The sequence below is a fragment of the Haliotis cracherodii genome, unplaced genomic scaffold, assembly GCF_022045235.1.
Source record: "Haliotis cracherodii isolate W230 unplaced genomic scaffold, xgHalCrac1.p SCAF_14, whole genome shotgun sequence".
Lineage (NCBI taxonomy): Eukaryota > Metazoa > Mollusca > Gastropoda > Lepetellida > Haliotidae > Haliotis > Haliotis cracherodii.
In genome coordinates this window covers 6,048,884-6,070,087 of record NW_027266269.1, presented here as the reverse complement: position 1 = coordinate 6,070,087, position 21,204 = coordinate 6,048,884, and the positions used below count along the sequence as shown (strand labels likewise).

Genomic DNA, 21,204 nt, shown 5'->3' with positions numbered 1-21,204 from the left:
CTGTAAGGCTGACTGTAAACCCATCTAAGACTGACTGTACAGCCATGTAAGGCTGACTGCACACCCATGTAAGAATGTCTTTACACCCCAATAAGGCTGACTTAACACCCATATAAGACTGACTGTACACCCATATAAGACTGACTGTACACCCATATAAGACTGTCTGTACATCCCTGTAAGGCTGACTGTACAACCCTTAAGACTGACTGTACACCCATGTGAGGCTGACTGCCATCCCTGTAAGACTGACTGTACACCCATCTAAGACTGTCTGTACACCACTGTAAGACTGACTGTACACCCATATAAGACTGACTGCACATCCCTGTAAGGCTGACTGTACATCCCTGTAAGGCTGACTGTACACCAATATAAGTATGTCTGTACATCCCTGTAAGGCTGACTGTACACCAATATAAGTATGTCTGTACATCCCTGTAAGGCTGACTGTACATCCCTGTAAGGCTGACTGTACACCCAGATAAGACTGACTGTACACTCCTGTAAGGCTGACTGTACACCAATATAAGTATGTCTGTACATCCCTGTAAGGCTGACTGTACACCAATATAAGACTGACTGTACACCCCTCTAAGGCTGACTGTACACCCATATAAGACTGACTGTACATCCTTGTAAGGCTGACTGTACATCCCTGTAAGGCTGACTGTACACCCATATAAGACTGACTGTACATCCCTGTAAGGCTGACTGTACACCCCAGTAAGGCTGACTGTGCACCCATATAAGACTGACTGTAGAACACTGTAAGAGTGAGTGCACACCACTGTAAGACTGGTTGTACACCAGTGTAAGACTGACAACTTCCTAAGTTTTACTGTACAACCCTGTAAGACAGACTGTAAAACTCTGTAAGACTGACTTAAGAATGATTGTACCCTGTAAGAGTAAGTGTACACCACTGTAAGACTGAGTGTACACCACTGTAAGACTGACAACTTCCTAAGTTTGACTGTACAACCCTGCATGACAGAGTGTAAAACTCTGTAAGACTGACTTTAGAATGATATACAGTCCTTAATACTGATTGTACCCTGTAAGAGTAAGTGTACAACCCTGTAAGACTAAGTGTACAACCCTGTAAGACTAAGTGTACACCACTGTAAGATTGACTGTACAGTCCTTAAGACTGATTGTACAACCCCGTAAGACTGGCTGTACAACTCTGTAAGAGTGATTGTACACTACTGTAAGAGTAAGTGTACAACCCTGTAAGACTAAGTGTACACCACTGTAAGATTGACTGTACAGTCCTTAAGACTGATTGTACAACCCCGTAAGACTGGCTGTACAACTCCTGTGTGCCAACTCCTCGACGTGGATGAACAAGTGAGTGACAACGTCACGCATGTGTATCGATCTATACTTCTAATAACGTCTGTTTGTAGTCACGCGTGGCACCACGTTTTGCATGGAGACACGAAGTACATCACGTTTGCATGGAGACACGCGTGACAGTACGCATGTAAACATACACGAGTGCCAACTCCTCGGTATGGATCGGCATCGGCATGGATGAGCGAGTGACAATGTCATCGTCATATTTAGAAACGTCTGTTTGAAGATCCTTCGCCGATGTGACGTCAACCTAGCAACAAAGTTGCTGGGTCGTCGACTGTGTATCATAAGCTCGTCTCAGTGATCTATTATCTCCACATGCAATCGCCATACCAGTAAGTGTCCTGTCAGAAGACAGGTGGGAGGCCATCCGTGCCTTTGCAGCACAGCACTTATGTGGGTGAGGAGTTGTGGGTGAGTCTCTAACGATCCAACGGAACTTTTCAGGGCCACCCATCTCTCCCGAAAGAACGCTTTCATCCTGGCTTTGACTACCCTCTTCACCAACACCACCGACTCCCTTCCCTCCGCCCTCCTCCCTCCTCCCCCCCCCCCCCTCCTCCCTTCCCTCCGCCCTTCCCTCCGCCCTCCTCCCTCCTTTGCCTCCTCCCTCCCTGCTCGCCCCTCCTCCTCCCTCCTCTGCCTCCTCCCCTCCTCCCTTCCCTCCCCCCCTCAGCCCTCCTCTGCCCCCTCCTCCCTCCCTGCTCCCTCCTCCTCCCTCCTCCCTTCCCTCCGCCCTTCTCCTCCCCCTCCCTCCTCCTCCTCTCTCCTCTACCACCACCAACACCACTTCTTTCTTTTTTTTAAACAAAAAAAGAAATGAAAGGGGGTGATTTTACGTGCGCTTCTTATGGCCTCCTCCCTGGACCCGGATGTGGCGCCCTCTTGGAGGTGCGCACGCCTCCCGGAACCGGACGTGACGCCATCTTGGAGGCGCGCGCGACACCGGAACCGGACGTGACATCATCGTACTGCCAGAGGTAGCTCCCCCTGGTCCTAGGGTACCGCCACCAACTACTCATATGTGTTAAGTTCAATTCACTTATGTCTGTGTTCACATCTGCATTTGTGTACACATGTAGTTATTAATCTCTTTGTGGCTAGTATATATTCGAACTTAAAACCGGTTCTTATAACTGTTTGCTATTTCATAAAATGTTAGTATTTTATGAAATGGTCAAATGTACCCATGTATTTGTCTTTCTGTAATGACTGTCCTGGTGCCACACTGCATGGCATCCCATGTACATTTGACAAACTGCCAAGTAAGAACTGATTTCAATATATCCTATTATAAATGGAAACGTTACAATGCTTCGTATTTAACGACCGCCTTGTTATGCAGATACACCACGCCATGTTACATAGAAACACACAAGATATTGAACAACATATTAAGAGACAATCATATTTATTGAAGGTATGCTAAAACTACATAATATACAGCCAGTGAACTACAAAATGATGTCAATAAGCAGAGGTGCATTGTTTGAAATATATATTTATTGAATAAGCAACGCAATGTTACTTGCATTTGTTGTTATTATTAAGCATATAAAAGTTTATGGATGGAGGTTTGTTTGTTTGTTTGTTTAACGCCGCACTCAGCAATATTCCAGCTATATGACGGCGGTCTGTAAATAACCGACATGCATCAACCAAGTCAGTGTATTTACGTCATATTTCAGACAATAACTGAATAACAACCACCTGACCACCCGAGTTGCCTCTTACGACAAGCATACGCCTTCTACGGCAAGCATGGGTTGCTGAACACCTATTCTACCGCGGATCTTCACGGGTCTAAGGAGGGAATCGTATGTACATCTATAAGTCTGAAGAAACATATTTTTGCAATGACTAAATACCCACATTATTTTAAAAAGGGATAACCATTTAAAGGATCAATTAAAAAGGAAATATAATTACCTTTTTAATTGGATACAAGCATAGCAATAATCAATATTCCCCAAAGCTATTGATAACATCATGATCAACTTCATCTAACATGACATTAAGAACATTATCTATTACATGCGCTGAGTTATGTTCTGTAAAACAAAACCGTATTCAATAAACACTAAATCTTGTATTTACAGCAAAATACAAAGACTGTCCAGTCATTAAATGTGATCTCATCATTAAACAAACAGGACTACATTCAGGTAGGGGCAAGGAAATACTGAAATAATTGTTCAAAGAATAGTTCAAAATACAACGTCTGTGTTTACTTTACACACCATGACAATTCTTTTAAGATAAACGGTTACGTTCTGAATACTGATGAATTTGTCTCAGAATGTTTAGACATAAATAGAACTTGTTTGGTACTTCATCATTATAAATGAAAATGATTCTCATAAATGGACCTCCAAGCTACATTGTATATGACGACAACAAAACTCCATGACACACTTCAAGTAACATTAAATATTTCAATATACCGAAATGGATGAAGGTAGTCCACATATTAAAATGATTAAACTATATACATGTGCAGAAATGTGGTACTGTACGTATACTAATTCTGAATTCTATGCACAAAAACACATTTCTGACTAGAAATGAATAACAATGAATATATGTACAACGTCACTTTTCAGACAATGATTGAATAACAATGTTGTATGTACAACGTCACACGTGTGACTATAACTGAATAACAATGTTGTATGTACAAAGTCACACTTCAGACAATGACTAAATCATAATGTTGTATGTTCGACGTCATATTTCTGACTATAACTGAATAACAATGAATGTATGTACAAAGTCACAATTCAGACAATGACTGAATAACAATGAATGTACAACGTCACACGTGTGACTATAACTGAATAACAATGAATGTACGTACGTCATATGTCGAACTGTGATTGAATAAGAATGAGTGCAGCAGGCACAGCGTCTCATTTCTGACAATGACTAAATAGCAATAAATATGTATGTACAACGTCACATTTCTAAGTGTAACTGAAAACAATGAATGTATTTAAAACCTCATATTTCTGACTGTAACTGATTAGCAATGAGTGCAGCAGGCACAGCGTCATATTTCTGACAATGACTACATAACAATAAAATTGTTTTTACACCGTCATATTTCTGGCTACACATGAATACCAATGGATTTATGTCCAACGTCATATTTCTGACCATGACTTATTAACAATGAGTGCAGCAGGCACAGCATCATATTTCTGACAATACTTGAATAATAATGAATGAATGTACAACGTCACATTTCAGCCAATGACTGAAAAACAATGAATGTATTTACTCTGTCATATTTCCGACAATGACTAAATAACTATGTTTGTATGAAGAACGTCACATTTCTAACAATTACTGAATAACAATGAATGTATGTACAAGGTCACATTTCTGACTATGACTTATTAACAATGAGTGCAGCAGGCACAGTGCCATATTTATGACAATGACTACATAACAATAAAATTGTTTTTACAACGTCATATTTCTGGCTACACCTGTATACCAATGAATCTATGTTCAACGTCATAGTTCTGACAATGACTCAATAACAATGAGTGAAGCAGGCACAGCATCATATTTCTGACAATACTTGAATAATAATGAATGAATGTACAACGTCACATTTCAGCCAATGACTGAATATCAATGAATGTATTTACAGTGTCATATTTCTGACAATAACGCAATAGCAATGAATGTATGTACGTCACATTTCTGACAATACCTCAATAGCAATGAATGTATGTACAACGTCACCTTTCTGACAATAACTCAATAGCGATGAATGTATGTACAACGTCACTTTTCTGACATCACTAACAACAACGAATGTATGTACACCGTCATATTTCTCACTACAACTGCATAAGTTCTGCATATCTCTAACTGTAACTGAATAGCAATGAATGTAGCAATGAATGTATGTACAACATCACATTTCTGACAATAACTCAATAGCAATGAATGTATGTACAGCGTCACATTTCTGACAATCACTAACAACAATATATGTATGTACACCTTCATATTTCTCACTACAACTGCATAAGTTCTGCATATTTCTAACTGTAACTGAATAGCAATGAATGTATGTACAACGTCACATTTCTGACAATAACTCAATAGCAATGAATGTATGTACATCGTCCCATTTCTGACAATAACTCAATAACAATGAATGTATGTACAACGTCACATTTCTGACAATAACTAAATAACAATGAATGTATGTACGTCATATCTCTGACTATAACGTAATAACAGCGAGTAACTTTACATCGTCACATTTGTATCTAAAGCAGAATAATAACCAGTATGTGACACCTCTGTCTATTGCTGAGTAAACGTGAGTGTTTGTACAATGTACAAACTGAAGTGCTGTACAAGAATTCCTCAGTCAAATGCCCTGTCAGTGATCACTTCAAAGTGATCGTCATCACTCAATGGTTTAAGTAAGTGAGAGAAATATTTTTCTACGATTTTCAAATTTGCTTTGATATGTACGTCCACAAATTTTTTATCTACTTGGGCTTTAGATAACGTGTCCAGAATGGAAACATGAAGAAATGGAAAATGACAGGCAGACGTCGGATCACAGGTATAACTGAGCCCCATCTCTGCCAGTTACCGAAGATCAGTGGATCCACGTTATCATTTGTCAATAATATGTCACATTCTGTATGAAGACGATGATAACAAGCTAAGAATAGATAAACATAGCTGCCCAAAAGTGTTAAGCTTGAAATAAACACCCAGTAATAAGAAATGAATTCTTTTCAATATTTCCTTTTTTGAAACCAGCAAATACGGTCAATGCATGCCATATATATACTTAATAACTAAAATGCGAGTCTATGTTCAATTCAAGCTCCGACGATCATACAGTTCACTCTATGAAGGTTCGTACTCCACTGAACTCACACAAAGTGAAGGTCAATTCTTGGCACATGGAATATGCTGTATTCGTGTACTGCAGCACAATGTGCCTTCTACCATACACATATGAGTTTGTTATTTTCAGCAAGATATATAATAATATTTACTAACCCAATGTGACTTCAGGCAGTGAACTCTCATGAAAAACTCATAACACTGAGACGCTGTGAAAACGCATTACATTTTTTTATACTTATTTGACAAAATGGGACAAAAAACGAAATAAGTTCTTCTGGGTATTTAGACAGGAGCTAATGAAACACAACAATGTCGTTGTACGGGTTCAAAATCTACGTATGTGTTTGAAGATGGACAAGAGCAAATAATCACACATATTTTCTGATTCCGTGTTAATGCTGATCATGCGTTTTCACATTGTCTCGCTATATGTAAGCATATAGCTAATGAGATTCTAAATATCGTGAATGATCTTTCATTGACATTCTTAAAATGTTAAGAAAGCCCATACTTTTTTAAAGGATATTTCATCTTTCCGATTCACGAGAATGTCCCTGTTCTGAATGATCCCTTAGGTATTTGACAATGACATTGCTTTTCCCTCGCTGAGCCAGGGTGAGGATATCTTCACCTGTGTCTGAGACCAGAGAGAGATCTGGGTTGTGAGACACCAGCAACTGGAAGACATCATCATGGCCACACACAGCCGCCATCATCACCGGCGTCCAGCCATACCGACCTCGGACGTTGATGTCATAGGATGGGAGCAGATACTCCACACACTGTCTGTTGCCTCCCCGACAGGCCAAATGTAGTAAACTGTCTCCAAACTGGTCTGTCTGAACCAGGACAGGGCTGTTTTCATCGTAAATCTACATCCAACCAGTCACTAATGATCTCATCAGTTCATTCCATGGAGTGGGCGTCTTCACATGTTGTCCATCTGGAGATAATTGTTCTATGATTTGGCAACATCCTCCCTGAAGAGCGAGAGTGAACACACCATCTCCCGTTTTATCAACCAGTGTCAGATGTGCACCTTGTCGTTCCAGGTAGTCAAACACTGACTGTTTACAAAACACAGCTGCTACCATTGCAGGTGTCCACCCATTTAGATTGCTGTCGTCAATATTAAACCATGGACACACATGTTTCACCATACCAAGATGGCCACTAAAACAAGCCGCATGTAGCAGACTATTTCCCCAATTATCCACCATTTTGACATCAGAGTTGCGGGACACAAGGAAGTCAACGACAGCAATGTGGCCTCCTCTAGCTGCCTCCAAGAGTGGGGTGTGTCCATGTAATCCTCTTGAGTTAATGTCAAAGAGACCAATGACATCTGCAACAAGTTCCCACCTCTATTGCTGTGTGTAGTATCGTGTGATTATTATCACCAACTGATGAACGTTCCCACCCACCCACCCCTCCACCCCCCTTCTCAGAGGAAGTAACCAAACATCATTCTTTCCTGACAAAGCTGACTTCATCCATGATGTAAAACCATATTATCCCCGATAATTAATGTCAAATAATGGCAGCAGACGTTTTACAATGAAGCTATTTCCACCCTCACGTGCCAGATGAACTACATTGTGATTGTGGTCATCTGTCAGTGTGAGATCAGCTCCCGCTGACACAAGCAGGTCGAAAACATCCTTCTTTCCACTGAAGGCTGCTCTCATTACTCCTGTCCAACCCCTATGTCCCCGACAATTTATGTCAAATAATGGCAGTAGACGTTCTACAATGAAGCAGTTTCCACTTTTACATGCCAGATGAAGTACATTGTTATTGTGGTTATCTGTCAGTGTGAGATCAGCTCCCTTTGACACAAGCATTTCAAAAATATCCTTTTTCCACAGAGAGCTGCTCTCATTACTCATGTCAAACCCTGTCGACCCCGACAATTAATGTCAAATAATGGCAGTAGACGTTCTACAATGAAGCTACTTCCACTTGTACATGCCCAATGAAGTACATTGTTATTGTGGTCATCTGTCAGTGTGAGATCAGCTCCCGCTGACACAAGCATTTCAAAAGTATCCTTCTTTCCACAGAGAGCTGCTCTCATTACTCCTGTCAAACCCTGTCGACCCCGACAATTTATGTCAAATAATGGCAGTAGACGTTCTACAATGAAGCTATTTCCACTTTTACATGCCAGATGAAGTACATTGTTATTGTGGTTATTTGTCAGTGTGAGATCAGCTCCCTTTGACACAAGCATTTCAAAAATATCCTTCTTTCCACAGAGAGCTGATATCATTACTCCTGTCAAACCCTGTCGACCCCGACAATTAATGTCAAATAATGGCAGTAGACGTTCTACAATGAAGCTACTTCCACTTGTACATGCCCAATGAAGTACATTGTTATTGTGGTCATCTGTCAGTGTGAGATCAGCTCCCGCTGACACAAGCATTTCAAAAGTATCCTTCTTTCCACAGAGAGCTGCTCTCATTACTCCTGTCAAACCCTGTCGACCCCGACAATTAATGTCAAATAATGGCAGTAGACGTTCTACAAAGAAGCTACTTCCACTTTTACATGCCAATTGAAGTACATTGTGATTGTGGTCATCTGTCAGTGTGAGATCAGCTCCCGCTGACACAAGCATTTCAAAAGTATCCTTCTTTCCACAGAGAGCTGCTCTCATTACTCCTGTCAAACCCTGTCGACCCCGACAATTAATGTCAAATAATGGCAGTAGACGTTCTACAATGAAGCTACTTCCACTTTTACATGCCAATTGAAGTACATTGTTATTGTGGTCATCTGTCAGTGTGAGATCAGCTCCCGCTGACACAAGCATTTCAAAAGTATCCTTCTTTCCACTGCGAGCTGCTCTCATTACTCCTGTCAAACCCTGTCGACCCCGACAATTAATGTCAAATAATGGCAGTAGACGTTCTACAATGAAGCTACTTCCACTTTTACATGCCCAATGAAGTACATTGTTATTGTGGTCATCTGTCAGTGTGAGATCAGCTCCCGCTGACACAAGCATTTCAAAAATATCCTTCTTTCCACAGAGAGCTGATATCATTGCTCCTGTCAAACCCTCTCGTCCCGACAATCAATGTCAAATAATGGCAGTAGACGTTCTACAATGAAGCTACTTCCACCCTCACATGCCAGATGAAGTACATTGTCATTGTTGTCATCTGCCAGTGTGAGATCGGGTCCATGTGACATAAACAGATTGAACACGACATTGTTCCCTTTTAAACTTGCATCCATGATCAGTGTTCGGCCTATAGAATCTCTTGCATTTATATCAGAAACGGGCAGGAAGAATTTCACAAGTCGTTTATCTCCTGCTGTACATGCTTGTCGCAAAGCTGCATCAGCCGCTCTCTGAAAGTCGAAGTCTCCAGGCAGTTCTGTGATGCGTAATCCTTTGGTGAGGAAGCCAAAAACTTCTCTCCCAAGCAAACGGTATCCTTTACTCATGGCGATTCGAAAGATGTTGTCTTCAACATTATTTGTTGATTTAAAGACATCAGCTCCAAGTTCAAGTAAGGCTGATACAACCCCCTTATAATTATGTTCTGTGGCAATTACTAGAGCTTTGTTGAGCACATTTTGATGCATCAACCTCCTATAGTTAGAAGATAAAAACAACAGCACCGATTCGTTCCCACAAGAAGCACAAGCCTCAAAGGCTTCGATGATCTCTTCGTCTGAAAATTGGTATCCAACTTCAATGATTCTCTCAACCAAGTACAGACTGTGTGCATGAACTGCCCAGTACAGTAAATGCTTCTCTTCTTCCTTTGCATGTAACACTCGGAGACGTTTATTGTCTTCTGTATTTAGCAAACGTTTCCATGGATTTGACTTTCTCAGTTTCAGCTCCTGGAACACTTTGTCAACTATTTGTTCGTTCTTCAAGATAGGATGTGTAACAGACATACTATAGATGCCTTTGTCAATAGCCTCAGCCAGTCTGGAGGCAATTGCGTCATTGTAAACATCTGATAGGTAGATGATGTGCAGGTGATCATCTATTGCAGTGGACTCGACTTGCTTGGCCTGCACACGCTCATAAAGGAATCTTATACTGCAGTGTTTCAGGACAAACGACGGATTCATATTGAATAAGGCACACGCACAAGCATCATAGATTGTAGGATGGGAAAATCCAATGATGTCTCCCGCTGTGAGAAATGTACCTCTGTAGCATCTGGCAGCTTTGGCGACTGCAGTACGTGAAATAATTGTCACCACACTTTTGACAGCGTGCAAGTTAGCTTCTAAAATAATATTTTCAGATTCCATTTCCACCTGGCTCAAGTTCAGATTATCTTCACAGAGCAGCATCAGGATTAGCGCAGCCGACAGGTCATCCCTACGTTCCATAATCATGTCAAGTTCTCTCCTTAGATAAAACAAAGGTTCTCTGAAGAACTGTGCAGGTTCTTTTTGAAAACTTAGAAATTCACAAAATAGTTTGCATGTTAAAGGGAACCCAAACAAAGACTCTGTTGTGTCACATATTGTATCGATATCCAGCTCCAATTTGACATTATGGTATTGTAGATGTTTCTGAAGTATTCTCTTTCTCTCCTCAAGCTTATACTGACACGATTTTATTTTTGTCAAATCAAGAAGTGACGGTCCTGAGAAGAAATACAATTCTTGGCCTTCCAGCTTTGCGATACCACATTCTAGGTTATATGATTTGGTGGTGAAGATGACACGAATCATTGACTTCACGGATGGACGTGTTTCCTGTTGTTCTGCCTTGTTATATTGGATATGTTCTAAATAACGTTTCAGATTTTGTAAAATCGACCTAAGATGTGGGACATCAGTCGATAAGCCAACTGTTCCAAATATATCATCCAGTATCAGACATACTTTCTTTCCACGCAGATCACAGTTGTCAAGCTTGAACGTGTCCACATCATCAACTAAGACTAGTTCATATCCCTGTTTTCTGAGATCTGCTCCTATCATTAAAGCTGTGGAAGTTTTCCCTTCACCAGAAGCACCACTTATTGTCACGTGGCCATACTTCTCCAACTGATCCTTCACTCTCCTGTAGATGGCTGTTTTGACAAAGACGTCTTTGATTAGTTTAATGTTGATCTCTAATGAATCTACAAGACAAAAAATGATGTATGTTAATTTGAAACCAACATTCAGAACATGATATTTCAAATATATATATCATCAAACATCAAATAGTAAACACAGTCCTTTTTCAAATCAGAGACAAACAACAATTAGTTTCTGTTTCTCGTTTTACGTAATAACTCTCGAGGCTGTTAAACAGGACATTTTGCTGGGTATAAGGAAACACTACTATCTAACTATTCCTACTTGAGAAGCTGTGAGTGAAATTAGTGGTTACACTCAGACGTGAATATGTATGTGATATAATGCACTGTGCTTGAGCAGTCCAATGCAAGTATTGACCGACATGTACCCCAAAAACCAAACCGAAACCAATTTCATACTGATCTATCACAAATACAATGCAGACAGTTTCATCAAAAACACTGACAACAAAAACGTTGACGTCATCAAAATCACAGGAAATAAACGTATTGAAAAAAGAGGTCACCATTACCATTGCTGAGGAGTTCAAAGGTTCAACAACAGGTGAGGAACTCGTTGAGACAGAGATAAACCTAAATACACAATTTATATTGAAAACAATATGAGTTAATTTAATTTTTTTTATCTACGACACCTGAACTGATGGTAGCTGATAGATTGATTACACTCCATGATATATTCACATAAAAAACAGACTGACTCAAGCATGATGTTTTGCGTATTCTTCCTATGAAAACTTTCACAAATGATGCAATGCTCTCAGATGTCCGTAACTGTATATGAGGATTGCCTTTTAGAATTATGGTGACCATAGACGTTGAGAACGTCAACATGGCTAATTGAGCTGTTGCCCTTGCCAGGTGTTCCTGTCGAAAACTCTCAAGTTCAAAAGATTATAAGAAGTAATCATGTTGCATTCAAGTGGTGACCTTGACTTTTAAAGTCAACCAAGAATATGACCAATGCAAGAATAACACTTTGAGATATGTAGGGTTGCTTAAGACCATGTCCGTTATGACAAGTACAGTAAGCATATGGAAGACGAAATTAGTAAAATCTAAATATTTTGTTTTACATTTGTATACTTATCGAGCAGTACTCATTTATGCGTTCACTGCTTACTTTACGACAACTAAAAGACAGAGTACGGCAATGGTCTTGGGTGAAGAAATGAAGTTGTTTCACAGTCCCACTCCTCCTTTTTGTACGGACCATCGCCGCTGCCATATGACCTTGATGACAAGTCACCTTCCTCACGTCTCTGACTGTCGCCCGAGCTTAACAAAACATACTTTTGAGGTTTCTGAAGCCAAAGTGGGGAGGCAAGTCTGCGACGGGTGGGTCCTTAAACGTAGTAATGCAGGATAAGTATTGAATTCAATTCTTTATTCATGTACATGTGTAGGCCAGCGGCCCATGGTACAATATTTGGTCCATCATTAACATTTATAGGCTTAGTGTTTGGAGTCTAACATTCATAGCATGGTACATATAGCAGGATAAGTATATAAAATGTAAAACATATTTAGATTTTACTAAATTTTTAACTTATCCTGCATTACTCCTTAATGCACCTGTATCCGACGGTTTGGAGGCGGGAAACCTTCAGAAAGTCCAACACCTCAATAATTCACACCCCAAAACAATGACACACTTTTGTCAATAATCCATGAGGCTGAAAAAGGTAAAAAAAGAACGCCACTACTGCATGGTCATTCAATCGTCTTACTGAAGGAACGTAGGAATTAGTAGATCCCTATACATATTTAGTAATTAAGAAAAGCTAGCAAAACAGCTAATTCTTTACCTACTATGTTATTAAGACAAAATTCGCCTGGTAGAAAAGTAATTTTATTCCACTGGCCGAGTCTCCGGGTATAGGAGAAGTTCACCCTCATCTTCGACTCCTACAATCTTCGGTATAGGTGGGATGGTGAAGGAACGATCGGGTTGGCCTGGTAGTTGATGTTTTGCTATAAAATCCCAGCACAATCCGAGATGAACCGATCCGTGCGTACCATGCTCGAACTGGACCCGGGTGATGTCGATTGCATGTGGCTCGCTCACCCGTGCCGCCGTGGCTAATGTCAAGAGAAAGATTGTTTCTTTGGTGAGGTCATAAAATGAGGATGCAAAAATGGGCTCTAAGGTGGGTCCTCGCAAACCTCGAAGTACCAGCTCAAGTCCCAAACTTGGCCTTCTGATCCTCAAGACTGAAGGAGCGTAGTAGGGCCTGTAGTTCCGGAACCTTGGTCATTTTGCGATTTTCCGGAACTGCCAACACTGACTTAATTGCTACTGAATACACTGTAATGGTGCTACCATCAAGTGTTTCTTGGTACGTAAGTGTAGGAGGTATTCGTCTAGGAATTGTGGTGACGCAGTCGTTGGATCTTTTTTTTTTGCCTTGCAAAAAGTCTCAAACGTTCCCCACTTGTCATCGTATAATCCTCTGGTAGAGGGAAGATGAGCTAAAACTTAAAGCTTTAGCTGCCTGTGTCGAATAGCCCTTCGCAGTTAACGCCTTTTTAAGACGAACCAAGAAAGCAGACGAAATCTTCTGGCATTGGGTGAGGCAATTTGCTGTGAGGGTGGATGAGTAGGTTGGACCACTGTGGGAGGGGTAGTGGATCGTTTTCTGCTAAACTTCTGAGCTCGACGAACCACCCTGTCACCGGCCACTAGGGGTAGACCAAAGTCAGAGCAAGAATCCTTGTCGCCTTGATCGTTTGTTTCACCTTGGGAAGTAGAACAGACGGCGGAGAAGCGTAGGCTTCCAGCCCATCCCAAGGGATGCTGAATGCATCCACCGCCCAAGCGTCGTTTATGTCGTTTATGTACAACTCGTACCAAATGTTCCTCAGGTGTAGAAACGCAGTTATTGGCTTCATTATTCGTGTAAATAGCTAAGGGGCCAACAAAATGCCAGATGAGTAGTGAACTCCATTGAGTGAGTTAAGATTTAAAGCAATATTTCAGCCATATCGTGACTAAATCAAGTTGTACAGTAATAATACATAAATATAGACATAAATATATCAAATCTGTCCTCAATGGACAGTAAAACAACTAGAGCAGGTAGTAGAATCATGTTGGTATTTGTTGTTTAACTCTGCACTCAGCAATGTTCCAGCTATATGACGGCAGCCTGTAAATAATCGAGTCTGGACCAGACAATCCAGTGATTGATATCATGAGCATCGACCCACGCAATTGGGATCGATGACATGCATCAACCAAGTGAGCGAGCCTGACCACCCCATCCCGTTAGTCACCTTTTACGACAAGCACGGTCGCCTTCTATGGCTGGAGACCTATTCTACCCCGGATCTTCACGGGTCGAGCTGTTGTGAGATTAGTGAGAGGATAAACATCAAAGGTGGGGCAGGCTTTGATCATATGTTCTGTAGAAGAGATGAGGTCACTTGTTTTATGTTAAGTTAGGATTAGCTACATCCCTTGTTGCTACCATGGCGGCCCTTGAGATTATCAGACAGTTTGAATACAATCTGATGTCTCAATTGTACTTATTGGATTCTCCCTTGTGGCAAACCATGTGTCAAACAAGGTCTTTGACTACTCTTTTCAGATGCAAAACAATGCATAAAGAACTTGGGGTATGATTCAATTATGTCACGCAAGTCAAAAATGGGTTCCACTGTATTTAGGAACAGACGATAGATCCAATACTGTTTAACTTTATAACAATCAAATGAGTATTCAAATAGGAAATATAGACATATATTTACAATTACCCTTGAAAAGTTCCAAAACCAGATAGAACTTTTTATTATGGTTACACTTCGCCAGACTAATATATTTGGCAGTTTTTCTTGTTATTGTTTTTCTTCATTAAATTAATAAAAACAATAGGATAAATTATCAAAATATGACAATGATTTTACAAATGAATATTGCCAGTAGCCGAATTAAGGTAGGAACAAACAGGGAGGGCCACCCAAAAATATGACCGTCTCTAGGGGAGTTTATGAAAAATGGATAATAAAATATTATATAATACTGCCGCCTCAGACTCGGTTGTAGCGACCTAAACGCCGATAAGTATTATAACAGACATTTAATTGACAGTCCGTGTTGCTCCTGTGGATATCAGAGTGAAAACGTCCTACATTATTTTTTTACTTGCTGTAACTTTACTCAGATAAGACTTAATATGCACTTTTACAGTGCTGGTTATAACCTGGATACTATTATGAACGGAAATAATGAATTTGCTCACTCTGAAAACCAGAAAGTAGTTGAATCCGTCCACGATTTCATCATCAAGACAGCTCTTCAGAAACTAATAATTAAATTTATCATATAATGGGTAGGTTTCTCGACAGGATAAAGCCAACGGATAAAAACGATATCCGTTGGGGTCATATGCGGATAGAGATGCAAATATCAAAGGTCAAGTAGGGACTACTTTCAGTGTTTATAAACAAACATGGCGTCGCCCTCGTCATTCGGCGATCGAGTCAGAATTAACCATCGGGAATCTGGATAAACTGCAGGGATAATTGCTATCTAAACAGTCTAAAATACTGACAATCAGTGTCTAACTGTGAGTAACTAAGGCATTTTATAAGTTTTGGCAACTTTGGAGATATAAATTTCGAAACAATTTTGCGAGGGCACGAGGCCTAGCCAAGCGGGATCAGTAGCCATATCTGTGCTTGTAGACCTCTGCGGCTTGAAACCTTCTCCACAAATTAAAATAGTTGGATTTGGCCGAAATATGTTTGAATTATTACCTTGTTTCGTTTTGTCCCTGTGTGTACATCTGACTACACTTCTTACATTATGACAGGACAGACCGACTGTCAACAAGGTCTGACCGTGGCCGTGACGTCTCTAGGCTCTAGACTAGGGTCTCTAGACTAGGGTTAGAGTAGCTTCCCTTTGACAAAGGGCAGTTACTCTAGCGGACAGACCGATGGATTGCCGCGAAAGGCAATTAAAAACAATTGTTGTTTTGCGCATATGTTGCTTCGCCACTGTATAAGAAACATATTTCAGTTGAGAACTATATTGGTTACTGTCACAGTCCGACTGACACATCAATTACCCTGTGACGTAATAAATATTAATGCGCGCATTCCAGGAAAACTCGCAATGTTTCGGTAATGTTTGTGAGAGAGGGAAAGCGATTTTCAAGCACAGAATTAAAGAATGACATTATATGATAAAGAGCTTATCACGCTTGTGTGTTTGGGGATGGTAAATATCCTGTATTAGGAATAAACACTATGTATTTAGCTCGCCAAGGCTCGCTAAATACAATGTTTATTCCTAATGCAGGATATTTACCATCCCCAAACACACTCGCGCGATAACCTCTATTAACCGGACAATAACCTCATGATTGACTATTACTTTTGTTACAAACGACTTGTTAGACACACACAAGCTGTAACTTTCTATTTATGTTCACTTTGTATTTGTATTTGATGTAATATGTACAAACATATTATTTAAATAATGTCTATATCAATGACGTCACATCCTTCACTTCAATATGTAATATGGAAGTGGTGTTAACATAAGCTGTAAAGCTTGTTCACCAATCCCAACTCATTTCAATGAACAAAAATATGTTTAAACCAAAATATAAAGTGCTTCGCATTTTTCCTTTTCAGGGAGGGTCGTGTAAAAAATGTATAAGAACATACCAGTACATGACTGGTCCCTTAAATGTAATATACAGAGTTTTAAGGTGATGGTTCAGGTGGTTGTTTTCAGTTGGACTTTTTTTATCAGTATCTCTTTTGGGATACCAATTAATGGTATATAGTAAATATCAATAATAAGTGAGATAATTATTTCCAATGTGGCTCCCATTGCAACTAAAGCAAGAAAGATTCAAATTAAGCCTGATTCAGCTGCTACTTTGAAATGTATTTGCTCCTCTAATCAGTAATTCAATCAGTTGTATAGTGATTTGATATTTGGCGAAAATAATTGTTGTATGAAATCCTAATGTTACCTTCTTTTGTATTTGGGGTCATAGGGTAGCCTAGTGGGTAAAGTGTTCTCTGAAGACCCAGGTTTTATTCCCCACATGGGTACTGTTTGAAAAGAACATTTCTGGCGTCCCCACAGAGATATTGCTGGAATTTTGCTAAAAGTTGTGTGAAACTATTATACTAACTTGCTTACTCATTATATAGTATTTTGAGATCGCTTACATGACTGGTGTGATTGAAAGTTTTGATAATAATGAATTGTAAATTTTCTAATAAATTGTATATTTATATACTTATCCATTCTCACACTATGCATTTCTTCTTATTCTTCGATCTTGGTGTGGAAACGTCCTAGAACAAAGTTTCCAGCTTCAAAAAACACCACTCACCAAAACACATCCTATACATCACCAAATCACCACTGTGATCATGGTTCACGCACCACTAAAATACTGTGCGACTCGACCCCACCGACCTGATCACCTGACATATCCAGCACCCTCATTCTCGATCTTGAGCGTAGATGCTGGTGTAACTGTGATGCGGGGATAGTTGGGTGGGCATTAAGCGTGTGAGATAGGATAAGTATACTAACATACAATTTATTAGAAAATTTACAAATTTTTAAACTTATTCTTCCCCGCCCTGAAGGCGGGGAAGAATACGGGAAACGTTAATTTTGTAGCAAGATGTCGACATGTTGGTTTATTTGAAATTTCAAGCCACGTATTTATGAAAACAAAACATACAAATCATGTGTGTGGAATGTTGATGCTATTCTTTTTCAGCAATAAGAGATACTTCAAAATCGTCTTTATCTAGTTAATTGATGCATCTAACCGTTTCTGGTCATTAGCTGACATTATTAAACCATTCATGTGTAATCCGATGTACTTTTTTCCTCAAGGACTAATTTTCTGATTTTCACGGTGTATACAAAAGAAGAACTGTACTCCGGAGATCGTAAATAACAGCATGATATAAAATATGTTCTGAATATGCTTATACATGAACAACGACGACATCTCAATTTAAATGTAATATGGCTGAATTCCACATTCTACATACCACACTTTTGATTGTTTAGATGCTCATGTTCACTGGAAATATTTTGAATAGTTATGTTCCGTATTTTGAATTAACCCAGTCCCCCGTGTTTATTTCAAACAGTGACCACACTTTTGATTGTTTGTATGCTCATGTTCACTGGAAATATTTTGAATAGTTATGTTCCGTATTTTGAATTAACCCAGTCCCCCGTGTTTATTTTAAACAGTGCACCGCACATAGCCACATGTGAAACGTTTCGTAGCAAAGTCATAGCAAAATCGGAGTAGTGTGTCGGCGAATTTGGATCAAGGCTGTAGTATTTTTCAACCGTTTAATGGAATTCAATGTTCAGCCGTAGCTCTGGTCGCTATCATATATTTTGTGTCCCATTGCCCAAATCTATTTGCGTCTGTGCCGTGTTCCACTGACCTCGATAATCTGTTGGATGAAGGCGCAGCTCTCTACAGTCACATAGTTAACACCGAAGGGTATGAGGGGTATTTAGGTCATAATCGGCTCCCAGCAGCCACTGCCTCAAGCGATATTGTCTACATAACAGATCAGTTTTATGGCCCCGTCACAGGTGCTCCAAATAATGAAGCAGGGAAAACAAATTTCATAGAATCATTTCAACAAGCAATATTGATATCCCAGTCACTTTTGGTAACTTTTAATGATGTCTCTATTGCAATTTTTACGGATTTTGATTAGATCAGCTATATGGGGGACAAGGAACCAACCGTCTATTAAAACTGTACAAAACAGAGCAATGAAGTTTTTTATGGGCCTCATAATAAGCTCCTAACTCTGCCGTTGAGGTGGATATGGCCAGGGAAGCAGTTGACGACCAACATATGCAGGACTGGAAGCATACGATAGCTTGTACTCACAGTAAGACTGGCAAGGGAGGTAACAAACTTAGACACTACTCTACTTTCAAGACCGAGTTTACTGCTGAGCAATACATTACAGAGAGAATACCCCGACGCCACAGAAGAGCCCTGTCGTTGTTCCGATGTGGAGTAGCCCCCTTACATGTGGAGACAGGGCGATATAATAATACACCCCTTGAAGAGAGAGTGTGTTTTAATTGTAAAGATGTTGTGGAAAATGAAGCACATGTACTTTTACACTGCCTCCTATAAAAAATGTTACTAAAAATATGTAAAGTACTCATGGAAATGAAAAAAACCTGTTTTGCTGGATTTAATCATCGACACAAAGCATTACGTAGATGTAAATACGAAAATAACAAAACAACTGGAAAAGTACTAGTCTGGATTTGCCAGTTTTATCTCAGTGCTCAATACAAAATGTACTTTACAGGAGGTAATTCGTAGGCACTTTCAACATTCAAACATAAAACTAAGTCCAAATTGACATGTCAGAAACAGGCTATAGGCATTATGCAAATTATCCTGGAAAAATGTTATCAAAACAACTATAAAAATAACAGCTATATTTATGTACATAATAATGACATGTAAGTTGTTGTTTGAGAAGGGAATATGTTACTTTTACGTTCTGATATTTTGACGATGATTCACTATCCCACAATGCCACTCACAAATCACTAACCACTGACAAATCACATGCACGTGGGTTTCAAGCAACTGTTTTCACCTGTCGTCAAGGTGTCATAGGTCATGGACATTCACCTTGATCTACTAACACCTTGTTATGCTCGGTTTCACAATAGTCTGTTTTGTTCATATTTTTACACACTTTTACGTGTAAAAAGGCATAAAAACCTTTGATACGCTGTATTTGTGCCAAGGCCCAATAAGTACTAATTGAGTTGTTTGAACAGTTTTTTTTCATTTCCGTGAGTACTTTAGTTTTATGTTCAACGTTAAATGCCATTTTTTTATGATATGTCTGATGTTGATCAGTTAGCTTTTATTATGTCATGCCCATATATTTTCAAAGTTACTGCCAAAGCCTGCATGGATGTCTTAGATGTTAGAAAATTACTTTTATATCCATCTTAAACTTTTATAAATATTTTATGCTATTTACCCTTTTTACTAACGTATATATATTTATTCCATATTTTATGTCTGTACGTTCAATAGTCTCTCATAATCCCATACGGGATGGCTCATCACATGTTTTTTATCACGTGACCTGTATATTTTATTTTGTATTAGGTGAGACATGAAATAAAATTACCACCTCTACCTCGTTAAAAGAATTCCATTAACTGCACATGTGAAAGGGCTATCCCATTTCTGGTCAAGGGGACGTGAGTGATAAGATAGTAAAAGATCTCTTAAAATTAGTAGTATTGACCAATTGCATTCAGATTCTGCTCACAAGTGAGAAATGTTATTTACTATCATCAGCCAAGAAGAAATTTTAAGATTCTATTAATTGTAGATTTTATAGGCCTTATCCCATTTCTGGTCAAAGAACATGGGTGATATTAAAGTAAGGAAATCTCTTAAAAATTAAGAAAAATATATATTGATCCAATACATTAAGATTCTGTCCACAAGTGCAAAATGTTTTTAACTATCTGCAGCAAAGAAGATATCTTAAGATTCCATTGATTGTAGATTTTAAAGGCATTATCCCACTTCTGGTCGAGGCGATATAAGTGATAATATAGTAAAAAATCTCTTAAGATTAACAGTATTGACCCATTGTATTCAGATTCTGCTCACAAGTTTGAATTGTTATTTGCTATCCTCAGCGAGGAAGAAATCTTAAGATTCCATTAATTGTAGATTTTAAAGGCATTATCCCACTTCTGGTCAAGGCGATATGAGTGATATTATAGTAAAAAATCTCTTAAGATTAACAGTATTGACCCATTGCATTCAGATTCTGCTCACAAGTTTGTATTGTTATTTACTAT

The 21,204-nt window shown here is 39.4% G+C and overlaps 1 protein-coding gene across 1 annotated transcript in view; it reads right to left on the bottom strand.

Annotated features, from left to right (window-relative positions):
* Nucleotides 1–9,312: 9,312 nt before the first annotated feature.
* Nucleotides 9,313–21,204, bottom strand: part of LOC139460478 (uncharacterized) — a 28,805-nt gene continuing 16,913 nt past the window's right edge. The window contains exon 3 of the mRNA XM_071241958.1: nt 9,313–11,363. Coding sequence (XP_071098059.1) covers nt 9,313–11,363 — 2,051 coding nt within the window. The remainder of the gene's footprint in view (nt 11,364–21,204) is intronic.